Source organism: Mastigoproctus giganteus, chromosome 13 (assembly GCF_048544385.1).
Source record: "Mastigoproctus giganteus isolate SK-2022 chromosome 13, ASM4854438v1, whole genome shotgun sequence".
In the NCBI taxonomy this organism is placed as follows: Eukaryota; Metazoa; Arthropoda; class Arachnida; order Uropygi; family Thelyphonidae; genus Mastigoproctus; species Mastigoproctus giganteus.
This window is the reverse complement of record NC_143587.1, coordinates 62,657,312-62,675,346: the sequence shown is the minus strand read 5'-3', so window position 1 is coordinate 62,675,346 and position 18,035 is coordinate 62,657,312. Positions and strand designations below refer to the sequence as shown.

Sequence of the window (18,035 nt, the reverse complement as noted above, 5' to 3'; positions counted from 1 at the left end):
TAAGCTTGCTTTCTTGCATCATATGCCTTAACTTATGCTAATGCTAACTTTTGCACTGTGGAGGTAGTTGCAATAGTTACATCAATGTTGCTCTCCCAGAGTGTTGAGCTAAATGTCTGCAGGTTGTTAGGCCAGTTTAGGACTGCAAAGGCGAATGTGGCAAAAAAATCCTCCATATCCTGGCTATTGTGAGTTTCAACATTGTCCTCAGTCTGGCTATGCCAGAGTCTGGAGTAGCAGTTGGAGTCCATTGCCACCAGAATTCTCTGGCCTGATAGTAAATTAAGAGTGGATTATAGATAGTTCATGTATGGAGTGATGTTTTCTCCAGGCCTGCAGTACAAAGATACCATGTGGAAGGCACCAAGATGTCTGATAATGTGGGCATAAGTGGCACACAGGGAGTTAACCTTTATTAACAGTTAGTGTAGGGTTTCAAGCTACTATAGCCACAGGTTGTTTACCACCACTCTGAACGACTGAGGATATACCCTGACATATACAGGTCGACCATCACTAATCCGGCAGCGTTGGGACCTGTGGGGTGCCGGAATAGTGAGTTTGCCGGATCACTGGTGGTTATTTTAGCATATACATTTTACCCAGCAGCTAACCACCTCCTTCTACCTTTCACATGTTGACTGCCAAGCTAGTTTAAGTAAAATATTCCCCAGGGGCCAAAAAATATTTAGGAAATAATTTTATTATTAATTCTAAAATAATATTGTAATGTCAGTGTTGTTGTTTTTTCGCTAAAAATAAAGTAACCAACATATGTGGCCAACATGGCCACATATGTTGGTTACTTTATTTCTTGAGAAGCTGTATCGGCCACATACATGTGACACTATTACGGCATATATATGAAGGTCATTTGTGATTAGTTTATTGCACGTGCGGCGAGTGCTGCAATAAAACTAATTACGATAAAATAAACTCTGAAACATCGCAATAAGTTTGTCAGTACTGTTGTGTGAAAACAAGTTTGTTAGTGCACTGTATTATCCATCATATTGTGTTGTTTTTCCACAAGTTTGTATAAGTGTGTTGTAAAAAAAAAAAAAAAAAATCTAAAAAGAATGGCTAAAAGAAAATTACTAAAATAAGAGGAACTGAGAGAAATTGCTGGAATTTTTGCCTTGATCTAATCTGCAATGGTGTGTGCCTTTTGGGCATTTATCTGGAAGAATTTTATTGCTGTCCCTATATTTGAGTTGTTAATGAATATATCCATAGTTTATCTCAAGTTTTTGTTGCCCTACTGCTTTTTGGTAGACAAGGCACCCTGGATCCCTGACCAAAGTGGTGATAGTTTCTCGGGTGCGCTGCCTAATAGTTGGCACATTTGGATTGATCTCAGTTTTCACACCTTTCATAGGGATAGCCAGTAACAACACAGTTTGTGCATGTGCTCTCCATTTAGGCACATGTGTGATATGTGTTCCCAAAATGCTGGCAATGGAAACATTTTATTATGGCCATGTACTCCCTGCTATGGCTGGACTGGCATAGATCCTTTTTCATTCCTAAAATGTATCCAGATCCTTGGAAACCTCAAAGATAATGTTAATATTTGTTGGTTCTTGTTAATTCTCTTCATTAAAAATTCCTTGGCCATGTCATCAGTAGAGAAAAGTTCACTAAAATTCTTGTCATATATGTCTTCCATAAGGTGCTTTTGGAGTATATTTTATCTGTCACAAATGATATTGAGGGGGTCCCCTTACTTTAGGAGCCTCAGCTTTCAGACCTAACTTGGCAACCTCTGGATTTTCCTTGATAATTCTGGCATCCTCTTCCGTTGCAGTTTTGATGATCAAACCTCCATTGCAGATTTTCCGCATATCGTGTACCTTCACTGACCTCAGATGTGGCCTCGGGTTAGTGTTGACTATTGCATGAATGGCCTCGCTCTATTCTAGGTTAGATTCTGGGATCAGTCTCAGAATAACAAGATTTTTGTTTGACGATTGTCTGATTTCGTTTGTCTTTGTGGATTTTGGTTCTGTATTTGTCTTGGCAGGGTTCATTCTCAGGACCTGCACAAAGGAGAGCTTAGATTGTTGTTGTTGAATATTTTCTCCTTTGATACTAAGTATAATTTAGCCAGAGGTACTTTGTTCTCTGTATGTATCTGCATTAATTTATTTTTTTAGAATTGACCAGCACTCTGATTTTTAACCTAGTAGCAGAGGTTATTCTACCTACTGGATTGAGTACTCATTATTTCCTCTAGTAGCAATCTCATTGCGTTGAATGCGTTTTTAGGACATAAATTGATATTGATGTCATCACTGGTCATTTTATTTGTATTATTTACCTCTTCCTGGGTTTCATCAGAATCACAATGCTGTGGGGTAGATGGCAGCAATCTGGAAGGTGATTGTATCTTGTTCAACTTCCACTTTGTCGTGGGACCTGGGCTGTGTTCCGGTTCTTCATCGAAATGCACGCCATTTACATTTCTGGTACTGCGATTAAGGGTAGCAACTAGTTGAAGATTGGGAGCATTAGTTCTTAGTCATCTGATTTGTTTCCTGGGGGCACTATATTTTCTGTACCAGCCAAGTGGTGGGATCTTGTGACACAAATGACTCGTGCTGGTTCAAGGCCATCCAGAAAAATGGCAGAAGTAGCCACGAATGATTTTTACAGTTGTAACTCAAAAAAACAGTTATTTCCACACAAATAAGTATAAATATTGACACCAAAAATATACAAATCATATTCTAAATCAAAAGAACCCCTAGAAGATACAAAAGTTGTCAATTTCTGACCGCTAACAGGGAAGAAATCATCAAAAGACAAGTTCACTATTTCAGTGCCGTGGGAAACAAACAAATTGACCCCATAATAACAGAAAATAACTTAAAGAAATTTACAAAAACATTAAGACTAGTATAAGAAGAACACTCATCTGTTTAACCATCTGGAAATATCTTCTTATACTTACCAATGTCCATGTTGATGATCGAAGAATCCAATAGCATGATGTCCTATCCAATACCATGATATATACACTCACGCACTTGTCCAGTTCAAAAAAAAGAAATGACACTAAGATCACAGAATTTGAGTATTTGCTCATCATGGTGTTATTCTTCATTGTCAAGTTTGTTTTAAATTGTTACTTAAAGATAAAGCATTTTTAATTAAACTTTATTACAAGAATGACATTAGTTTTATTGTAGCCCTTAGAGTATATTAAAGAGAGAAAAATGTCCCAAGACCATGTTCAAGAAGAATTGCATTCCTTTCAGACTTGCAACAATAGGGATTCTAATGATCACACAAATTTTAGAATGTCATTTGTGTTCTTTAAAAATATCCCCCATTATCTGTACATCCACATCAAATTCAATAGCCAATTTCATTATGATGTGAGGAAAGGCTTATTTTTATAACTTTCTCACATCATATTCACATTGTTTGTTCACAGTGTGGCTGAGTTAGTCAATCCCATGTAAGGGTAGCTTGATTTGTTTTACTCCTGGAAACTCAGGTTTTTCATCCATAAATCAGCAATATACAGACAAAACATATACAGCATGATAGGGTCTAAGTCATCGATGTGCCTACAGCAGCAAACCAACCAATCTTTTGAAACACATTCTTCATTTTGCAGTTAATCAGCAATTTTCAGTTTATCTTATACAGTAAACCCCCTCTATTCGCAGTATCTGTATTCGCGGTTTCGCGTATTCGCGATCGCCGATTTAATATAAAATGAAACCTAAAAAAATGTGAATTTTAAAGCACCGTGAATATTTTCCGCCATAAAAAAACATGGACGTGGCTAAAATTATCTTTCCCGGTCAAAACAGTGCTCAGTGGGTGGGGGGGGGAGAGGGGTGACAAAATCGCGAGCGTGGATGTTTCTCGATAATCCATGTTCAGTATGTGTTATGCGCTTGTCATGGAAGGTTTCGTCGTTTGCTTTTAATTTATATGCTTATAAATTGAATAAATTTATCAATTTATAAATTGATATGCTTACAAAAGTGATAAATCTACCTTTTTTTGCATTGTAAAACAGACGTTTTCGAGTGTGTTAACGGAAGAAAGTGACTTTATTGTGGACAAGTTCTTTCTAACCCCTACAAAAATATGGCTACGAATAAGAAGAGAAATGTGAAAATATCAAAGAAGGTGATGACATTAGCGAATAAAATTGAGTTATTGGACAAAATTTCTAATGGTGAAAGTGTCTCCTCAGTGGCAAAACATTATAAAATCAAAGAGTTAACGGTACAATCAATCAAAAAATCAGAAGAAAAAATCCGCCGTAGTGTCCATGAAAAACGCGCTAATTGCTTCAAAAATTTGCTCTGTAACTCGTGATGTTAAATTAGAAAAAAATGGAAAAAGCTTTAAACCTGTGGATAGAAGACCGAACTCAAAATAAAATTCCGTTAAGTTCACTCATCTTTCATGAAAAGGCAAAACTCCTTTATCAACACTTTAGCGAAACTGGTGATAGCACTGGTGGGATAAGTTTTTTTGCTAGCAAAGGCATATTACATTTAATATTAAATTGTTTCTTATTTTCATTTCGATGACATATGCTTGCATTTCACTATGTACTGTCTATGTACATAGTCATATTATGAAGGTACAAGGTATTCTTGTATTGATTACGGCCTCCAGGGTTACCCCTATATACCGCTGTAGCATCTGTAGGTTATTTATAGCCGGCAAGTGTGTGTAAGTGTGTGTGTGTGTAAGTATATATGTGTGTTGTGATGGTTGTTGTTTGCCGGCCCTGGAGTCTTAGCAGCCGGGAGGCAGGGAGCAAGCTACCTGCGTCCCGACTCCCGTCCCTAGCCACGTGGAGGCGCTCCAGGAGCTATCTAAATTACACTTAGTGGGATTCCAACAAGTGGAATCCCGGTTATAGTAAATAATGAATAGGGAGGATAAAGTAGGAGAAAAGAAAGTAGAAGAAGAAATGAGAGCAAAACACTCTCTCAGGAAAAAGAAGAAACAGGAAAGAGGAAAACACTAGTTGGAAAATCTAACAAGCAAGAGAGCTTGAAGAGGTAAAATTTTGAAGCCTGAAGGCTTGTACATTTGAAAGAAAGATTCCCCTAGCCGGGAAGGAAGCCCAACTTGCACCGACAAGGGGAAAAAGAAAAGTCTCAAGGAAAGAACATAGGTAATGTACAAGTGGCTATTAGATAGCCACTTAAAAGAATAAATTAAGATAAATAATAAATACTTATGTCACCGATATGAAACATAGCAGTAAACATATTAACAAATTACACTGCATAAGCAGAGAGTAAAATATACAATATTTACAAAATAAGTAATTAAAATCTTGGCTGAAAAATTAGTCAACCAAGAAATTAACAGAAATAGTCAACCAGAAGAAATGTAGAAACATATATACAAAACACAAAGAGACAAACAGAACTCACCCAAGGCAAAGATATGCCAAAGGCAAAACCAATAAATACTGTACAAATAAATTAGTTAACCGAATCAAAAGCAATTCTAAATTTAAATCTAAGTATAACAGATCAAAATAATAAGTTAAGTATTAAACAATAATTAATTAATATGCAGAGAAAATGTCTCTGCACAAGTAATCTAATCTATAAACATATGTACATAACCAGCAAGTGCAAAGCTGCTACCACAAGCTGCGAAAAACAAAACTTGTTTCAAATAACAAGACACGTAGAATTAACAATAATGCATAGGTAAGCATTAAAAAAAAAAAAAAAAAAAATATGGATGTCAATTGCCAACAAAGCAATTGGATCTGAGAGGGCGGGGAGAGGTCCATCCCATCCCTCAGAACCAAAACCCATTTACAACTAAAAAAAAAAAAAAAAAACTGCGCCTTCGTAGCCTGGTGGGAAGGAGCAGCAGTGCGTAGCACACGCTTCTTGATTAGACCGGGGTTCGAGCCTGTCACCACCAAATACGGAGAATGCGGAAAGGTCTAAGTGATGACCACCGCATATTCCCGGAGCAATATGGCCTTAGTTGCTAATGCTCCTAAAAACCAAACAACAAACAAACAAACAAACAACTGAAAATGCTAGACTAAGAACTATATGGTACTAGCAAAAACCCAACTGATTGCAGCTGCAATCAGGCAGGAAAGAAAAATACAACAAATAATCAGCCCCGCAGGAAAACAAAATTAAATCAAAACACAAGCAGCAAGAGAAGCAGCCAGCAGTAAGACAGGCTAGAGAGGAAAATCATCTCACTCAACCAGAATAGCCAACTGAAGGTTGGATCTGAGGGAGCAGGGAGAGGTCCATCCCACTCCTCAGAGCCAAACAGACAACGCAAGAATAGAAAAACTGTCTCTTCAACATAATAATGAGCTAACTACACAAGTAATGTACAATATAAACATTTAAGATTAACTGCTGATTTAAAACACAATAAAATCAATTACTCTCAATTCTGAGAGCAAACAACAAATCAAACAAAAGCACCATGATATTAACAAGATAATTACAGTATTTACAAAATACATACAATTTAACACAGAAAATCATTTCAGGCAACCCGGACAGAGTTCGAAGTGGGAGAGGGGAGGTCCATCTCTCCCACTCGGCCAGGCAAAAACCTGAAACAAGTCTCCAGAAAAAGACGCAAAAACTCTGCGTCCAAAACACAAGACAATTTAGGCAAGGAAGAAACTCCTCTCAAAAAAAAAAAAAAAAAAATCAATACAGTAATATATATAAATATTAAGAACAAATAACGAAATCAAGGGTTATTCCTTGATAAAGCCGCTCTTCTCCGGAAGACACTATTAGCAAAAGAAGAGAAGGCAGAAAGAGAGTCCGCCGACCCAACCAGGCGCCAAAAATCATCTAAATTATATACATTTGTACAGATAGACAATTGTTGTCTTAAATCCACATATAAATTACAATGTAGGACAATATGTTCAACCGTCTCCTCAGAGCCACGAGAGGAGAGGGGACGAGTCCAAATCTATACAAACGAGAATTAATTCCATGTCCCGTGATTAAGAAAGTGGGAAATAACCCAAGTTGAAGCCAGTTAAAATTTTTATCTTTAATAAAAACACGAGGAAAGAAAGCGTATGTGATTCTGCCGAGAGAGGAATCATCCCAAGAGTGTTGCCACTCTTCCAAAGCAAGATTGGAAAGTCTGGCCAGATCAACATTTGTAGAGTTCTCATAATTATTAGCAAAATCTCCCACCGAGGCAGGAGAGAGAGATTTCCTATGGTAAGACAAGAAATGCAATATAATTTCCAGGTAGATAGGGAGACGACCATTAATAACAAGCAGGGCATCAGTAGAAACAGTTCTACATGCCCTGCAAATATAGAGAAGGAAGGACCGCTGCGCCTGCAGAAGGTATTTTTGGACCAGTGAATTAAGAATTCTGAAGCCCCAAGCGCCAGCACCATAGCAGACGATGGGGATGAAGATACACTTGTAGTAAAGACCAAGAGAAGACGACTTAAGATTCCAGAGGGAACGGGCAAGACGCAACAGCCAGTCGGTATTCACTTACCAATTCTGCCGAAGGTACTTACAATGGGGAATGAAAGATAAACGATCATCAATCACCACCCCAAGGTATTTATATTCACTTACCAATTATGAAGGTACATATAATACATACATAGACAAAATTTTAGACTAGTTTTTCTTATATATTTCATACTTTGGAATGGAACTCCTTTATTACTATGGGAACCATAACTCAGTATTCGCGTTTTCGGTATTCGCGACATTTTTCAGGAACGTAACGTAAAGTACTGTAATGTCAGAACATTGCAGAATTTATTTTTTGCGCATGCACACTGGTTTGTGTGTTCACATGTTTTCATAATAACAGGTCACAGAATCCCTGGAATATTCTCCTATGATTGTACTACAATATCAGCTTAAACACACCTTCAAGGTTAAGGACACCAATTGGTAAGTTTTTTTTTTTTTTTTTTTTTTATGAAAACCCCAAACACGAAAGGTATCAAAACCTATAGTACTATAGTGCATGGGTTGAAGGAGGAGTATGGGGGGAGGGGGATCCCGGAAACTTTGCTCTAGAGACTAAACATGGGTTTCACCACTTCAAGCCTCCAATAAGCAAAGTGGTGATATTTCACCAGTTGATGAAAGTCATCTACCACCTATCTACAACTTAATGATGTCATATGCATGGCTGACAATGCCTGCTGCTGGTTGATAGAAGCATGGAAAATAGAGGTACCACTGTAGTCCTTATGAAGAGAAACTGGGAACGTGGAATGCGGGTGGGTACTCTAATAGGGAAGAGTGCAGAATTGTTGTTGTTATAGTAGTTTCTGGTGCAAGAGTTACTTAGATCATATCGTGCCTCCCAAAGTAATTGAGGGCGTGCAGAGCTAATAGAGACTTTTAAAAGACAAAAGATATGTATTTCTTGTGTGCAGGTAACAGAATGGAAAGGCTAAAGAGACTGGGGAGGGATGTAAGGTGATATATATGGCATGTACAGATGGGAGGAATAGAATAGGTATTGTTTTGGATAAGGAAATGAAAGAGAAGTGGTAAGTAAGAGTGACAGGCTGATAATGTTTAAATTCATGATGGAAGGAGTAATCCAGAATGTTATAAATGCTTATACACCACTGCAACATATTGATGAGGAGAATAAAAAATAATTTTTGTTAGAAGTTGAAGTACAGAAGATACTAAGAGGGGAGCAGATTATTTTAGGGAGTGATTTTAATGTATGTGTGGAAAAGAATAGAAGAGGCGATTTATTAGAGTACAGGGAATTGGAATGAAGAGGGAAAATCTGTTGGAATTAGCTGCAGCCTATGACTTTTGGCCATTGTAAATACATTCTACTAGAAGAAAGTTGAGCATCAAATAACATTGAAAAGCAGTATAGGTGTGCCCACAAATAGGTTATTTACTAATTAGGATAGAGAAACTAACACCATGTTACAATCTTTCTCGCTAGTGTCATTTCAATTTATAATTGTGCATGTGTGTGATAACATATTAAATGCACAAAATATATAAAAAATCAAAATACACATTGCATATTTTTATTTATTATATATATATTTTTTTTTATTTAAACATTTATATACAGTTTCTGTATACAGTGAAACTTCTCCTAACGGACATCTCTCTACAACAGACATTTTCAAATTCCCCAACTCACCTCCATTGGTTTTAACGTGTTTTCAGCTTCTGTCTAGCGGACATTCTCTGTAACGGACGCGGACAGGCAATCTGCACTGTTTCGTTTAGATTAGCACTTAATTTGATCTCCCCATAACGGACAGCGGGCGAGCTCACGGCCCTTTTTCTAGTACGTTTCTTCCACGTATTGCCTCAATCGTGTGTTTATTTTCTATTTCCGATTCTCTGAATTTTATCAAGGTTTACGTCATGGTTCTAAACCCTTTTTCAAGAATTTTAAGGCACGTGTAAAACTTCTGATTAATTCGGTGTGTGCAGGGAGGGGGAGGAATATGGTCGGCTTTTCGTCTTTTCAGTTTTGTTCAGTGTCGTGTGAAGTGCACAATGTCTTCTCGTAAACATTTAACTTTAAAAGATAGTCAAACTCATTAATGCGTATGATCGGCAAAAAAATAGTGTTCACAATCTCGCTGTAAAATTCAAAATCGGGAAGACGCAGGTAAGCGACACCCTAAAGAAAAAAAATGAACTGCTCAAACAATTTTGGCAACACGTAAATGATCAGGTTCAAAAATCATTCCCGAAAACTGTTGGACTTCAAATTTGTCGCGCACGTGCTAAAAAAATTCCCATTAATGGGCCTATTATTAGGGAAAAGGCTTTGGAGGTTGTGAAATCTATGGGAGTAAATGAGTTCAAAGCTTCTGTGGGATGGCTAGACAAGTTCAAAACTCGGCATAAAATTTCTTGGAAAACCGTAAGTGGATCTGTTGATACTAGGGTTGTAACAGAGTGGACCGTCAAATTGGAAGATTTATGTCATGATTTTGAAGCTAAGGATATTTGCAACTGTGACGAAACAGGGTTGTTTTTTTTAAAGCTCTTCCTGAAAAAACAATGTCTTAAAAATGAAAAGTGCCAGGGCGGAAAAATTTCTAAGTAACGCTTGACTGTACTATTGTGTACAAATATGCTGGGAGACTTTGAACAACCTCTTGTTATAGGAAACCCACAAAATCCTCATTGTTTCAAGGGCATAAAGTTGAATCTTTTGAATGTTGACTGGAAGTCTAATAAAAAAGCGTGGATGATACGAGATATCATGAGCGAATGGATAAGTCACTTTAACCAAAACATGATTCGTCAAAACAGAAAAATTATTCTTTTCATGGATAATGCTGCATCTCACCCGCACATTGAATTGTCCAACATTCAAATCATTTTTCTGCCACCAAACACATCTGCAGAGTGTCAGCCCTTGGATCAAGGGATAATAAAAAATTTTAAACTTCACTACAGAAAACGTGTTTTAAGACATCTCATTGCAAACATGAACGATGTAACATGTGCGAGTGACCTTGCAAAGAAAATCAGCATCCTAGATGCGATTCAATGGATTTCCTCTTCAGTAAGCGCAATTAGAAAACAAACTGTCGTGAACTGTTTTGTAAAGTCTGGCTTCTCAAACGCAAAAATTGAAGTTGTGAACAGCAGTGTGGAGCACCAAGAAGAACAAGAACTTCAACATCTATTGATAATGTACGATACTTCCGCTACAAGTGACCCTGGCTACAAAGATATAGACTCAAACCTCACTACAGAAGATGGTGCTCTAGATATCAACGACATTATCATCGATATTTTTCAAGAAGTTCCTCATGAGGATGAAGAAATGGAAGGAGGTCATTCTGTCGAAGAACATATTAATCACGAACCACTGATGAAAATAGAAGAAGCACTCATACAAATCAGTCGTTTAAAAATGTTTTTCGCCGCTGAAGAAGATACTGAAGGACTTTCGATGGTTTCTTCACTCCAAACAAATGTTGAAAACAAAATTATCAGCCTGAAGAAGGTGCAGAAGAAAATAATGATTACTGTATGTATTTTTCTTAAGATAAAAGTCATAATATGCATAGCACAATTGTATGTATATTATTTACAAAAATATTGTTCAAAATCTGTATATATTTTAATTTAATTTTACATTAAACGTTTAACGATTTTTCTTTCTTTTTTTTTTTTTTTTCTCCCTCAGACTTCTTGTTAACGGACACTTCTCTCTAATGGACACATTTTCTTTCCCATGGCTGTCCGTTAAAGGGAAGTTTCACTGTATACATATTCTTACTACCTGTGTTATGAAACAGGAAACATTAAATATTGAAATAAAAATGGAAATGTCAGAGTTTTGGCAAAAATGGTTTCTGACATGGTCCTTGAAAGAAGCTGCACATTCGAAAGAAGATTGGATAATCTCAAGAGCAATTAGAGATTTATTTTAGAAAAGGGGAAGCAAGCTAGACAACCAGCCTAGCTTGCTTCCCCTTAAAAAAAAAAAACTGGCCCTATGCAAGAAGATTCTGCTCCCCCACCAGTTCAAAATTTAGCCATCAAAAGGAAAACAGTATTGCTCATCTAAATGCTTAGGAAGCAAATGTTTTACTTTAATAAATTTTTATTTAATTACCTTTGAGTTTCAGTATGTTATTTACTGGTCATATTGATAAAAATAATTTTGAAAATGGGATAACTATTGACAATTTATAGCTTTTGTCGCCACTCGTTGACTGTTATATGAAAAAATGTGCAGGCTGTAGTACACATTTCTACTTTTCCATAACACGTGTTGCTTATTATAGTAGGATCAGCTGTATTTAAGGGTTTTTTTTCGTGCCACTTAAGCTTTTTAAAAATATGTGAAAGGTCATCCTTACAGCATGCTATCCAGGTATAGATTCCTGTTTGAAGGACTCTACACCGGGTACATGATGAAATGTGTTGTAAAGATATTTTTTTGATTAAAAAAATAATAAAAAATAAGGGATGGCCAAATGTAGCATTTTATGCTATAGCGTTATTTGTTTGTTGAATTTTACAGCCATGGACACAGGAGATCATTAGTAATTCAATACACAGTGAACATTGACATGATATATCCCACTATTTGTAAAAGAATAAGAGAAGTTTACCTCAGTATATCCCACTGTATCCCATTGACGATAAAAAAAAATCACAACAGATGGCTTGTAATTTAAATTATGCTACTTTTAATTGGTTAACCTAAGAGTAATTTAAGTTTGTCCTGCAATTCAGCTGTTTACTTGGGTGGTTATAAATTAAATATTGAATTTTTAATTGAGAAACAAAAAAAAAACACTTGGAAGATATTGTAAGTAATAGGGAAAGGTTGCTTTATAGCTGGGTGTCCAATCTAGTTCAAGTATGGCAGAGAATGCTTTTTGATAGAGGCCAGTCAGATTCCAATACATCTGCTGATAGGTTGACTTCCAATGCATTCGAAGTGAAAAGTGCTATTTCAGGTATGTAGAGCATAGCGCTGAGGCATAACTAATTTCTTTTTAAATCATGGTATATATCATCTTAAACTTGAAGGATGCTCTCTCTCTCTCTCTCTCTCTCTCTCTCTCTCTCTCTCTCTCTCTCTCTCTCTCTCTCTCTCAGCTTGCAAATTCATTGATCTGAAATAGTTTCTTTAGAATGACTATACGTGTTTAATAATTATTGCTGGATGAACTGCGTACAGTTTATGCTATCACAGATTTGCTGATTGTTAAACTCTGTGGACATTTATATCTGCACTTTGTGGGGAGGCTAGAAATTAGGTAAGTAAGGAGATTCTTATTGATTTAGTGTGAAGCAACTGCATAAGTATATGGTTCAGCAGGACATTAATATAGTAACTACTTTATCTGTATCACCTTTCTTATATTATTTAAATCATAAATGGTGGCAGTTATTTGTTTTCACGTAATAAATTTGTTTTGCATAGTGATTTTTCAAAGTTGGATGGACCAGTATCAACTACGCACGTGAAATTAGAAGACACAACTCGTACTCAGTATGTTCCCCAGGTAAAAATTTTAAAGCGACCAACTGATACCAAGCTTGGACTAATAGGTAGTGGGGAAAAATCACCTACCAGACAACCAGTGAAAAGTTTACAGCAGAGGGAAGCAGAATATGCAGAAGCTCGTTTAAGGATTTTAGGCTCTGCTAGCAGTGAAGAAGTAGCTCAAAAAGAAAAGTTAGTTTGTTTTTATTTTATTTGTATATTAAAATTTTTCGTGCCATTTTCTGCAGTCTTTATATTTTTATCTTTCAAAATGGTAGTGTAGTTCATGGGCACATATACATTTAAATGTTTCCAAATAATTTACATCATGATTACAAAATGAGAGAATTACAGTGGATGTGAACTTTGTGAAGATTATCTTAATCATGTGTGTTAGATATATATTGCCTTTGGAAATTTCATTTCATTTTTAACAGTTGAATGCCAGTTGTTCAAAACAATTTCCATCAGTGCTCTGTTAAAGAATTAAAATAGGTTAACATTTATTACCACTGTATCCCATTGAGAAGTACTACAGTTTTAATTCCTCTTGCTTCTCCATTTTTTGAAAAAATCTGTGGAAAACATGCAAGGTGGACCATTTGCTAAAATTATTGTAAGAAACTCCTTTATGGAAATTAAAAATAAGGTAGTTTGAAACCAACTTATTTTTATTAAATTTAATTTAATCGTCATTAAATTTTGAACAGGATTAGCAAGTATGGTTGATATACAAGGATTTCCAATTTCATTTCCACAACAGAGTCACACCATTCATTATTTCTTAAATAAGTTATCCCTCACTGATTGAACCTCTGATCACAGTTTTGTTCATATGCAGTTAACTTTTTTTGTTTGCAGTTTGCTGTTGGGGTTTTCTTTTACTCCCTAGACAGTTTTTTTTTTTTTTTTTTATATTCAACTTAATTTTGTATGTTTGTGGATAATAAGGTAAGTTGATGTATATGTATACAAGGTGTGCTACCCAAATGTTCCCGAAATTTGGATGTTGTGCAGGGAATTACGTCTAGTATAGACTTGTGGCGCTAAGTAACACTGCATGCATTCTTTGTGAATCAGTGTGTCCCGTGGGGTCGAGTCATTGAATATTTATGCACAGTTCTTTGGCAGTGTGTTTCGCCTAGTTTGCAGTTTTTGTGATGGCTGATGTGAGAGAGCAATGTGCTTGCATCAAGTTTTGTTTCCTTCTTAACAATACAGCAGCAGAAACCCATAAGAAGTTGAAACAAGCTTTTGGTTACAATTCTTTAGGCCAGATGCAGACCTACTACTGGTTTAACCATTTTAAAAATGGTCGAATGTCAGTTGATGAAGACGATTGCTCTGGGTGTCCATCATCAAGCACCACCCTGGAAAATGTCACAAAAGTTTGGGCGGCAATCCTTGAAAACCACAGGCAGACCATCCATGATGTTTGTGGCATTGTAAGACTATTGTATGGACTGTGTCAGTGCATTTTGTCAGACAAGTTGAACATGAGAAGGATTGCAGCCAAGTTCCTGCCACGGTTACTGAGTGAAGACCAAAAGCAGCATTGCATGGAAGTAAGATCTCCAAGAATGGGCTAGGAGTGATCAAAACTTCCTTTCTACTGTCGTCACTGGCAACGAGAGTTGTGTATATGAGTATGACCCAGAACCATGCAATAATCATCCCAGTGGAAGAGCCCATCTTCGCCCCAACCGAAGAAAGCCCAACAAGTGAGGAGCAATGTGAAGTCCATGCTGATCTGTTTTTTGAACATTGACGGGATTATCCATAAGGAATTTGTCCCTCCTGGCCAGACCGTCAACGCAAAATTCTACTGCAACATCCTGAGGTGGTTAAGGGAAGCCGTCAGGAGGAAATGTCCAGAGAAGTGGCACACAAAGAACTGGGTCCTTCATCATGACAGCATGCCGGCCCACACATCTCTAGCTGTGGCACAGTTTTTAGCATCCAACAACATGACAATCATCCCCCCCCCCTTATTTGCTTTCGGCTTCTTCCTCTTCCCAAGAATGAAAATCAAGATTTGACAGTGTAGAGGATATCCAAACCGAATCACAGGCAGTGCTGAACACTATGACGAAGAAGGAATTTCAGGACGCATTCAAATCATGGGAGAAATGCTGGGATCGGTGTTTACGCTCTCAAGGGGACTACTTCAAAGGTGAAGGTGGCAATTAAGACCCAGGGTGAGTAATTTATTTTATAAATACATTTCGGGAACTTTTGGATAGCATCTCATATAAAATTACTATTTGATGAGCTAAGGGTAAGAAACATTTAAAACATTTTGAATATCAACAGATTTCTTATTATTATTGTTATTTTGCATTTTCAATAAATACTTTCATGGAAAAAATGGTGTTAAAAGCACTAACATTACTGAAATGTAAGTAACAAGTAGGTAAATTCTAGGGTTCATCCTCTGAAACAAGTCCCATCTCCTATGTTTTCCATATCTTTAAAACTGAGTACATTGTGGAATACAATGATTAACAACAACCAAAAAAAGAATCAACTACACACAAGTTAAAGCATTGTGACTATTCCCATCTACATGAGTGGACACATCCCACAGCATCTAGGCATCACCAATTGATACACTGTATATGTATTGTATATTGATGGCATACCTGTCATTATGAAGCTCATGCAATGGGGAAAGGGAAGGACATTAAAAGTTTGTATGGCAAATGATATGTGGCCCTAGGTACGTGGGGGCCAACATCTCAGCAACTGAAGGCATTGTCAGCTGTTCAAGAGCCGCCATAGTGAAGGTGTGGTGGGAATAGTTCAAAGAGGGATTTATAACTACCAAACATGCCAAGGGAGACAACCACTGGTTGATAGTCAAGGTGAACAGCTTTTGGCATTTGCTGTCTGGGGAAACAGATGGCTCACAATTTCTTGGTTAACAGCAGATTACAACCAGGACACAAAGAATTGTTTCCAAGCACACCCATCCAGCAGATGCTTTTGCAAGTAGGCCTATGGAGTACATGTCCTGTTCATGTGCCCATAGTCACCGACTGTCATCAACACCTCTGCCTGCAGTGGGCACAGGTGCCCCATTCCTGGACATTGGATGACTGGAAAAGAGTTGCCCAGTCTGAATCAAGGTTCCAGCTCCACCTTGCCGATTAACTGATGCGTATTCAGTGACAAGCAAGAGTTTACAACAGCGGCAGCCAGACTGCATGGTTGAACAGAAACAGGCTGGCGGCAGTGTTATGGTTTGGGAGACATTTTCATTGACATCACTGGGTCCACTAACCCTCACTGCCAGATTCTATCTTGGCATTGCATTGGACCAAGTTTTGCCCTACTTGATTGCCATGTATCCAGATGATCTGGACTCTCACTCCCAATTGCTGCTGTGAGAGGGTGCTCCTCTGACTTCCATATTCCCCCAACATTTGTAGAATGCTGTCGAATGCAGCATTCACTATTCCATGCCGTTGGTGAATTCCAGGACATCCTGTCCAGCTGGTTCAGGATACCTGAGGACACCCACAGTCTTGTAGAGTCAACATGCTATTAAGTAGCTGACCATAACATTTTGGCTCACGAGTGTATATTCTCAAAAAATTATACATGTGATATGACAAATAAACCATTCAGCAAACAAATTTAATCTTTGCTTATATTAACATAAAATATGAACCTCATTCAGATAAGTTAATATTTCAAATTTCATTCTTAGCATAATTCTTAAATTTCATTTGCTACTTTTGTTTGTCCAGTTCAGAAGATAAAAAAGATTAAGAAATTTTAATATTGTTTTTTTCTGTAGTTCTTTTAACATCAGTTTAACAAACTCTAACAGTATCGTAGTTTAGCATTACATATGTTATAATTGATTCTGACTTCATGTCCATTTATTGTTTTAATTATTGTCTTACCACTTAAAAGAAATTAAATTAACAGCAACATTATTAACTTTTTTTGTAATAAGTCTTAACTGCAAAAACTGTAAACAGAAAGCACTTGAGCAAAACAATGGTCTCTCTATCATTGAATAATATTTATTTATTATTATTATTTTTTTTTTTTGTCACACAAGCAACAAGTCATGATTGTGAACATTCTGTTGTTGCTTCATGCATGGTTAGCTTAGCAGAGAGTGTGGTTTAGTGTCTAACAAGACATCTGATATGATAGCTACAAAAGCTAATCAATAAATATAAAATCTATGCTGTCCTTAGTTAAATATGTCTTATTTTAATTTCTGTAAGCATACCTGCTTTTTGGAGGATGTTTGAGGTTATGTATTCAGAGATCTATAGGAAGAAAAGGTGGAAGGGTTGATAATAGCACACCAGCAAAACTTTTCACTGAACAATACTTGCTGTATATACATATAAAATTATTTTTAATATACAAATGTCAAAATACTGCATAAAATTTATATTGTAATAACATTAATGAAATTAATAATTGTTCAGTAATAAACTATACATACCATGTATAAATAAAATGGTAATAATTAGTTTTAATATTCTGGTGCCATAAGACTTGAAAACCTGGGATAAACTTAAAGCAGCTGCAGTGAACTACTGCTGCTATAAGAAACTGGTCAGAATATATCAGTGATTTTTAAGGATTTTTCAGCATCCAAGAGAGGTACAGAGGATCGTTCAGCTGGTGAGAAATGTTAGAGGATATGTATTGAAATATGTATTGGAAAAAGAGGTGGAAGAGTTGCTAGTAGTGCAAACAGCAAAACTATCCAGTGAAGATCTAATTGCATTTTGTCAGTGGGACAAAGGAAGATAATGCAAAAACAAATTGTGAAACAATAATGACTAAGAAAACAGAAGAGATTTTAAAATTGATCACTGAAATTAATGTCAATATTATTGAAGTTGATCCTCTTATGCAATGAAGTCTTAATCTGTGAAAATAAAAGTTGAAGCTGTTGAAAAGTTGAAGAACTTTGTAAAAAAATTAAATTCTTGGTTTCTGTCTTCACTTTTTGAAACTCCATTGCATTTTTCTCCTCTGTATCCTCTATATTTTTCATT

General features: G+C 36.6%; 1 protein-coding gene across 1 annotated transcript in view; it reads left to right on the top strand.

Annotated features, from left to right (window-relative positions):
* The window catches only part of LOC150076120 (SUZ RNA-binding domain-containing), a 47,446-nt gene extending 29,659 nt beyond the window's left edge, over positions 1–17,787 (top strand). The window contains exons 3-4 of the mRNA XM_090387262.1: positions 12,940–13,198; positions 17,623–17,787. Of these exons, the coding sequence (XP_090243388.1) occupies positions 12,940–13,198; positions 17,623–17,787 (424 nt within the window). The remainder of the gene's footprint in view (positions 1–12,939; positions 13,199–17,622) is intronic.
* Positions 17,788–18,035: the final 248 nt, after the last annotated feature.